Source organism: Palaemon carinicauda, chromosome 1 (genome assembly GCF_036898095.1).
Source record: "Palaemon carinicauda isolate YSFRI2023 chromosome 1, ASM3689809v2, whole genome shotgun sequence".
In the NCBI taxonomy this organism is placed as follows: Eukaryota; Metazoa; Arthropoda; class Malacostraca; order Decapoda; family Palaemonidae; genus Palaemon; species Palaemon carinicauda.
Window position 1 is genome coordinate 109,146,931 of NC_090725.1, and position 9,220 is coordinate 109,156,150.

Consider the following 9,220-nt stretch of genomic DNA (forward strand, 5'->3'; position numbering starts at 1 on the left):
ATGTTTTGTTATCCCATGTGGTGGTTTTTGTTATCATTACATTATTATTATTACTAGCTAATCCACAACCCTTGTTGCAAAACCAGGATGATAGAAGCCCAAGGGCTCCAACAGAGAAAATAACTCAGTGAGGGAAGGAAGTAAGAAAGAAAACAGATGGAATAGTGTGACTGAGTGTACCATCAAGCAGGAGAACTCCAATCCAAGAAAGTGGAAGACCATGGTACAGAGGCTATGGCACTACCTAATAGTAGAAAACAATTGTTTGATTTTGGAGTATCCCTCTCCTAGAAGAGCTATAGTCTATTTCTTTTATCGAGGCATATTTGCACCGACTCGCAGCGGTGCCCTTTTAGCTCGGAAAAGTTTCCTGATCGCTGATTGGTTAAAATTATCTCGTCCAACCAATCAGCGATCGGGAAACTTTTCCGAGCTAAAAGGGCACCGCTGCGAGTCTGTGCAAATCTGCATCGCTAAAAGAAATTGACTATAGTTACCATAGCTAGAGTATCTTCTATCCTTATCAAGTGGGAAGTAGCCACGGAGCAATTAAAGTGCTGTAGTTAACCACTTGAGTGAAGAAGAATTTTTTTTGGTCATCTTAATGTAATGTGTATGAGGAAAGAGGAGAATATGTAAAGAATAGTATAGACTAAGCAGTGTATTTATAGGTAAAGGAAACATGAGCTGTAACCAGAGAGGTATTCAATGTGGTACCATCTGGCCAGTCAAAGGACCCAATAACTCAATAGCAGTAGTATCTCAACAGGTGTCTGGTGCTTAGGCCAGCTTGCTCCGAAACAGAATGTTAACCATCGGGGAAAAATGCACTAATGAAAAGGTCTTCAACTAAATATAGAGACACTTATAGTTGTCAGTTGATGATTCAAGGTACACAAATAGTCTTTTGCTCAGCATTTACCGATCCTTGGATGAAATTTTAGGATCCTGAATAGCTTTTTCTAAGGGCAATAGATTTTTCAGTAGTTAAAATGCAAGTTATTCATTCTGTCTTATCTCTAAATTGTTTCTATACTTTTTGGGAGGAACAAAAAAAAAATATGTATACTGTATACATATACTGTATGTGTGTGTGTATAATTATTGTACGTGACCAGCCAAACATCATTGCTAAATATTTAGATAGATATGCACATGCAGATTCAACCCTCCCCATCTCTTCCCCCTTTTGGCAATTTATGGAAGATAGTGTTTTTTCCAGAGTGTACCTCTTGGGGTACCCTCCTCTCACCAGGGTATAAGTACTCCCTCTAGAGGGTATTCATAAATGTGGTAATGCTGCTGAGCATGACAGGAAAGAAATATATTTATATATGTTGCCAGACACATTGCTCTTTAGTATATATGAAAATTTGTGTATAAATATTCCTCTTGATTTCATTTCTTAAAATGGCAGCAGAGTAAAAATTAGTATGAATAAAAGTAGCATTTAGGTCTACAACAGGAAAGGCATTATAATTTAAGTAACTGTGAAGTATAGTTGAATGATTTACTGAGCTCAATTACTTTAAAAGGAATCAGATTTGTTGTACTTTTGAATTAGTATTTATGCGTGCTTATTATTGGGTTATGTCTTTGTGTTATTGACTGCTGTTATATTTTAGGTACGAGAATTGGACAAACCAAAGGCTTATGGAAAGTTGAATGGTTTCCAGGAAAATGGAAAGTTGCTTGAAAAAAATGAACCGACAGATGATCACAATCAGGAGGAAGTATCAGTCTGTACTCCTGCTACGAGAAGTCCAGCGTCGAGAAGAAGTACGCCTGGAAACCACCCATGTGTTCTTTCCAGGGAAGTGTTTCAACATCCGAAAGACTTGCAAGAAGACATAAATGTACCCAAGACTCCTAAAACCTGTGGAACTCCTCCTTACAGATATAGGAATAGTCCAATTCATCCTCCAGCACCACCTAATACCCCTGTAAATGGAAATGTTTGTAATGCACCACCTAATATTCCTTTGATGACCATTTTGGCACTTTACCCTGATTCCTTGCATTCGTCACATGTTTATAAATTGTCTTGTGATGATGAAAACTTTTTGAAAAAGGTAGATCAAGCCCCAACACCTTATAACACCGCTAAAGGGTTGAATTTTGATAGGTCCACCGAGAAGCAATGGGAGATACCATCCCCATCCTATAATTCAAAAAGTTTGACAGACGGGTTAAGTGAATCTGAACATACGAGCGTAAAGAAACCTTTTGTGAAGAGTCCTCAAAATCAAATCTTGGATTCTCTACCTCAAAGTGATTCCGTTTATAGTAATATATACTGTAAAAATTTCCAGTCTTGTGTAAGAAGTCTAAGTGAAACTTATATCATAGAGAAAAATATCTGGGAGTCTGCTGATGATGATGTATTCGCAGGGGATACTGAACAATAATTACTCGTATTGAAAACAAAGTCCTTTAGTGGAAGGAAGTCATGGTGTACCTTGATAATTATTTTAATATTTTAATCAAAACATTAAATGTTTAGTGTTGACATAGAATCAGACCGTGCTTCATTTCACACATGTACAGTACATGTATATATGTATATCAGATCAGCAATTTTAGTTCATTTTAGTTTTTATTGTACAGTAAAACTGAATAAATTCGCAAATTTTACATTTACAATGTATTTTTCCAGAATTCCCATGCATGATGTAAGTGTATTTCCTTTAAAAGACCTGAAAGTAATTAGCGGGGTAATAAAGTTGATGTTGTAAACTTAAACTATACATATCAGCCAAAGGAATTAACTTTAGTTTTCCTTTTAGCACTGAAATAATTGGACACTAATGTATAGATACCACTCGCAGAGATCTGGTACTTAGAAGATGAAAATAGATTTAAACCTCAGCTTAAAAAGGTTCAATTATCAGATGAAGATGGTTTTGGTACATGATTAGAAGAAAAGTAATGCTCTTAGTTAGAGAAGTAGTGTAAATGCATTGGAATAGCCTCTCAGGCCCCAATGCCGTTGTAGAAAATATAACTAAATTCACAAATCCAGTAGAATTGAACCTTTGGAAAAGTCCAGATAACCATCCATATGTAAAGTGTATGGCCATGATTCATTGATTAGTTGGTTATGGTACAGGCAACAATCTAATATTCTCTATTGAGAGCTCATTATTTTTTTTTCTTTTTTGTAAGCTTTTATAGTTTATAAAAATTAGAATAGCGCCAACGTTATCCCTGCATGTCGTAAGAGGCGACTAAAAGGGACGGGACGAGGGGGCTGGGAACCCCCTCTCCTGTATCTACATCCTGTGAGACAGCAACAAAGGGATGGAGCTGGGGAGAGAGTGACTGCTCCCCGCACTCTAGTTTTGGGGTGTTTGAATGTGCGTGGATGTTGTATGATAGAGAGTAAAAGATGTGAAATTGGAAGTATGTTTAGGAATAGAAGGATGGATGTATTGGCCTTGTGTGAGACGAAGATAAAAGGAAAGGGTGAAGTGATGTTTGGTGAAATGTCTGGTAGAGTGTCTGGGATTGAAAGGGGAAGAGCGAGAGAGGGTGTGTCTTTATTGCTGAGTGAATGGATGATAGGTAAAGTAGTGGAATGGAAGGAGATATCATCTAGGTTAATGTGGGTAAGGGTTAGGTTGGGTAGGGAATGTTGGGCGTTTGTCAGTGCGTATGGGCCAGGTAGTGAGAAAAGTGAAGAAGAGCGGAATGAGATCTGGAATGAATTAACAAGGTGTGTAGAAGGACTGGGTAGAAGGAATTATGTAGTTGTCATGGGTGATTTAAATGCTTAGTGGGCGCTGGAGAGGTAGAAGGTGTCATTGGGAAGTATGGCGTACCAGGTGAAAATGAGAGTGGTGAGAGACTGGTGGATATGTGTGTTGAGTAAGAGATGGTGATAAGTAATAGCTTTTTCAAAAAGAGAGATGAAAATAAGTATACATGGGTAAGAGTGGCAAATGGAAGAGTAGTAGAAAGGGCATTAATGGATTATGTGTTGATAACTAAAAGAATGTTTGGAAGATTGAAAGACGTGCACGTGTTTAGGGGTATGGCTAAGGGTATGTCTGATCATTTTTTGGTGGAAGGAAAATTAGTTGTAGCAAAAGAGTGGGGGAATAGAGTAGGTGAGTGTAAAAGGGAGCTAGTGAGGGTTGAAGAGCTAATAAAACCGGGGGTAAAAAGTAAATATCAGGAAAGGTTGAAAATGACATGACGAAGTGAAAGTAAGAGAAACTGGCAATTTAGAGGAGGAGTGGAAGTTAGTAAAAGAAAATTTTGTTGGGATTGCAAGTGATGTGTGTGGCAAGAAGGTTGTTGGAGGCAGCATGAGGAAGGGGAGTGAATGGTGGAATGAAGGAGTGAAGGTAAAGGTGGAAGAGAAAAAGAGGGCTTTTGAAGAATGGCTGCAGAGTAATAGTGTAGAGAAGTATGAAAAATATAAAGAGAAAAATGTGGAAGTAAAGCGCAAGGTACGTGAGGCAAAGAGGGCAGCTGACGTGAGGTGGGGTCAGGGATTGGGTCATTCATATGAAGAGAATAAGTTGTTGTTTTGGAAAGAAGTGAAGAGAGTAAGGAAGGCTGGCTCAAGAATTGAAGAGACAGTGAAAGATGGAAATGGAAGGTTGTTAAAAGGAGAGGAGGCAAGGAAAAGATGGGCGGAATATTTTGAAAGTTTACTGAATGTTGAGGATAATAGGGAGGCAGATATAATTGCTGTTCCAGGTGTTGAGGTGCCAGTGATGGGAGATGAGAATGAGAGAGAGATTACAATAGATGAAGTGAGGAGAGCACTAGATGAAACAAGAGTAGGAAAAGCGTCTGGTATGGATGGTGTGAGAGCTGAGATGTTGAAAAAAGGGGGTGTGACTGTACTTGAATGGTTGGTGAGATTGTTTAATATGTGTTTTGTGTTGTCAATGGTACCAGTAGATTGGGTTTGTGCATGTATTGTACCACTATATAAGGGTAAGGGAGATGTGCATGAGTGTTGTAATTCAAGAGGTATTAGTTTGTTAAGCGTAGTTGGAAAAGTGTATGGTAGAGTAATGATTAATAGGATCAAGGATAAAACAGAGAATGCAATCTTACAAATACAGGGTGGTTTTAGAAGAGGTAGGGGTTGTATGAATCAGATTTTTACAGTAAGGCAGATATGCGAGAAATATTTAGCAAAAGGTAAGGAGGTGTATGTTGCGTTTATGGATCTGGAGAAAGCGTATGATAGAGTTGATAGGGAAGCAATGTGGAATGTGATGAGGTTATATGGAGTTGGTGGAAAGTTGTTGCAAGCAGTGAAAAGTTTCTACAAAGGTAGTAAAGCATGTGTTAGGATAGGAAATGAAGTGAGTGATTGGTTCCCGGTGAGAGTGGGGCTGAGACAGGGATGTGTGATGTCACCGTGGTTGTTTAACTTGTATGTTGATGGAGTGGTGAGAGAGGTGAATGCTCGAGTGCTTGGACAAGGATTAAAACTGGTAGACGAGAATGACCATGAATGGGAGGTAAATCAGTTGTTGTTTGCGGATGATACTGTACTGGTTGCAGACAGAAGAGAAGCTTGGCCGATTAGTGACCGAATTTGGAAGAGTATGTGAGAGAAGGAAGTTGAGAGTTAATGTGGGTAAGAGTAAGGTTATGAGATGTACGAGAAGGGAAGGTGGTGCAAGGTTGAATGTCATGTTGAATGGAGAGTTACTTGAGGAAGTGGATCAATTTAAGTACTTGGGGTCTGTTGTTGCAGCAAATGGTGGAGTGGAAGCAGATGTACGTCAGAGAGTCAATGAAGGTTGCAAAGTGTTGAGGGTAGTTAAGGGAGTAGTAAAAAATAGAGGGTTGGGCATGAATGTAAAAAGACTTCTATATGAGAAAGTGATTGTACCAACTGTGATGTATGGATCAGAGTTGTGGGGAATGAAAGTGACGGAGAGACAGAAATTGAATGTGTTTGAGATGAAGTGTCTAAGGAGTACGGCTGGTGTATCTCGAGTAGATAGGGTTAGTAACGAAATGGTGAGAGTGAGAACGGGTGTAAGAAATGAGTTAGCAGCTAGAGTGGATATGAATGTGTTGAGGTGGTTTGGCCATGTTGAGAGAATGGAAAATGGCAGTCTGCTAAAGAAGGTGATGAATGCAAGAGTTGATGGGAGAAGTACAAGAGGAAGGCCAAGGTTTGGGTGGATGGATGGAGTGAAGAAAGCTCTGGGTGATAGGAGGATAGATGTGAGAGAGGCAAGAGAGCGTGCTAGAAATAGGAATGAATGGCGAGCGATTGTGACGCAGTTCCGGTAGGCCCTGCTGCTTCCTCCGATGCCTTAGATGACCGCGGAGGTAGCAGCAGTAGGGGACTCAGCATTATGAAGCTTCATCTGTGGTGGATAATGTGGGAGGGTGGGCTGTGGCACCCTAGCAGTACCATCTGAACTCGGTTGAGTCCCTTGTTAGGCTGGAGGAACGTAGAGAGTAGAGGTCCCCCCCTTTTTTTTTTGTTTCATTGTTGATGTCGGCTACCCCCCAATTTTGATTGTTCATTACTTTTCTTGTTTATTTATTTCCTTATTTCCTTTCCTCACTGGGCTATTTTTTCCTTTTGAAGCACTTGGGCTTATAACATCCTGCTTTTCTAACTAGGGTTGTAGCTTAGCCTGTAATAATGATAATAATATCGAGAGAGAGTAGAGGGAGGGAAATGGGTAGAAATAACCTTGGGGAGGTCGATGGCAGTGACCACTGAAATAGAGGGGAGGCTCAAGAGTATTGGGATCCAGTGAGAGAGATGGGGTTAGTGCGTGCAACAATAGTAGTTTAGTGACAGGTAATGCTGGAGAAATGAGGTGATATTATGGAGGATACTGTATTATTATTACTATTATTATTATTACTAGCCAAGCTACAACCCTAGTTGAAAAAGCCAGATGCTATAAGCCCAAGGGCTCCAATAGGGAAAAATAGCCCAATGAGGAAAGGAAATATGGAAATAAATAAATGAGAACAAATTAACAGTAAATCATTCTAAAAACAGTAACAACGTCAAAACATATGTCATATATAAACTATAAAAAGACGTATGTCAGCCTGTTGAACATAAAAACATTTGCTGCAAGTTTGAACTTTTGAACTTCTACTGATTCAACTACCCGATTAGGAAGATCCCACAACTTGGTCACAGCTGGAATAAAACTTGTAGAATACTGTAGTATTGAGCCTCTTGATGGAGAAGGCCTTGCTATTAGAATTAACTGCCTTCCTAGTATTACAAACAGGATAAAATTGATTGAAGAAAAGGGACAGTTGTGATTATATTAGCATGGAAGAATCGGATGTTGGAGGTTGGGAGGCAAATATTGGTAATGCGTGGCTGATTGCATGTACTCCATTGAGAAATTGCATAAGCAATAACATATAATTAATAGCAAATTACATAAATTCATGAGAAAAAAGTAGTAGGATCCGCTTCATTTACAAATTACTCCATTTGCAGATAAACTTTATAACAAGGAACCGATTATTTTTTACAAACAGGTAACTTGCGATATAGTATTCCTTCTTGGGAGTTTTTATACAATATGTATGAAGTTATAAAGTTGAAATGTGAAAAATTACAGAATGGTACTTGAGAAATGAACAAAAGATAAAATAGCAAGTTAAAGCAAAAAAAGCAGAGATGAGATAGTTGGAAAAATTTTTTAAATAGGAATAGCAGTGTTTTACGTAGGTGAACTTAATACTTAGGAAGGTTTTTTTTTTTAATGAAGAGGAGGTTAAAAATTATAAATTTAAAAGAAAATTATAGACCTAGCTCCGGGCCGGGGGGGGGGGGGGGTGTTGTTAGCACCATAAGTGCCCCTTACTCTGGGGGCTATGACTGATTGTCAAAGGGCCTCCGTTTGGAGATACAGTCTGGGCAATCTGTGTGTATGTGTGCCCCTTACGTGGAGCACTGTAGTCTGTTCTTGGTTTTTATTGTGTCCCTTCGGGCGCTAGCTGTAACTACTCCTTGAACTTTTACTATATCCCATTTCATTCTTCTTTTCTTCCATCTTATAGGTGTATTCCAAAATCTCAACTCATATAGTGCGTCTGGTCATGTGGCCCAAATTATCTGAAATTCAAAACTAAATCATAAAACAAATTAAGTTTAACTCACAGGCTTATCTGAGTCGCACTCAGAGGTATATATAATGGAGTTTGATTTGCTTTAGAATTAGGAAAATTTAATCGTAGTAGCAAATAAGTAAGGAAATAAGAGTCACCAAGAAAATAAGCTGTCATTCAAAACATCACGAAATACGCTAAACAACAGTCTTACTTTCTCTAAACCATTTATTGTACTGCTTTGTAATTTTACCAGGCCAGGGAGGACCAGACAATGGCTGCTGATTGACTCATAAGCATGTAAATAAAGGATAGGAATCTCCAAGGAAATAAGCTGTCGTTCAAAACACCAGAAAATATACTAAACAAATCTTGCTTTATCCTAATGGTTTATTGTAATATTCTATGGCATTATTGTACTGTATTACAGGGCAATGTAACCTAGGGAAAAAACTACTTTTTTTCCATAGAAAGAGATCCGTTATATCTTGTCTATGGAATTCAGAAATATTAATAAGCTATGCTGTTTGTATAGGAGATAAGTAATAAAATAACGATCTTTGCAAATTTTGCAGCTAAGTGTTTACCTATCTTCATTTCTAGGAGAAGGACACTCCAAAATGAAACCATTGTTCTCTAGACTTGGGTAGTGCCATAGCCTCCATACCATGGTCTTCCACTGTCTCTTGTGTTGGAGTTCTCTTGCTTGAGGGCACATTCAGGCACACAATTATATCTGATTTCTCTTTCTCTTGTTTTATTAAAGTTTATATAGTTTAAATGAGAAATATTCATTTTGACATTGTTGCTGTTCTTAAATTATTTTATTTTTCTTTATTTCCTTTCCTCACTTTGCTATTTTCCCTGTTGGAGCCCCTGGGCTTATATCATCCTGCTTTTCCAACTAGGGTAGTAGCTTAGCAAATAGTAATGCCACTGAACTGATCAGATTCAGATCAGATTCAGGTTGAGGCTTTGCCTTTGCAACTACTACTACTACTACTACTACTACTACTACTACTACTACTACTACTACTACTACTACTACTACAATAATAATAATAATAATAATAATAATAATAATAATAATAATAATAATAATAATAATGATAATAACAGCGTTACCTAAATCTTTGATATGTGG

At 38.3% G+C, this 9,220-nt stretch overlaps 1 protein-coding gene across 1 annotated transcript in view; it reads left to right on the forward strand.

Annotated features, from left to right (window-relative positions):
* LOC137642886 (uncharacterized) overlaps positions 1-2,634 on the forward strand; it is a 132,663-nt gene extending 130,029 nt beyond the window's left edge. Inside the window, exon 10 of the mRNA XM_068375755.1 lies at positions 1,626-2,634. Coding sequence (XP_068231856.1) covers positions 1,626-2,408 — 783 coding nt within the window. The 3' untranslated portion in view covers positions 2,409-2,634. The remainder of the gene's footprint in view (positions 1-1,625) is intronic.
* Positions 2,635-9,220: the final 6,586 nt, after the last annotated feature.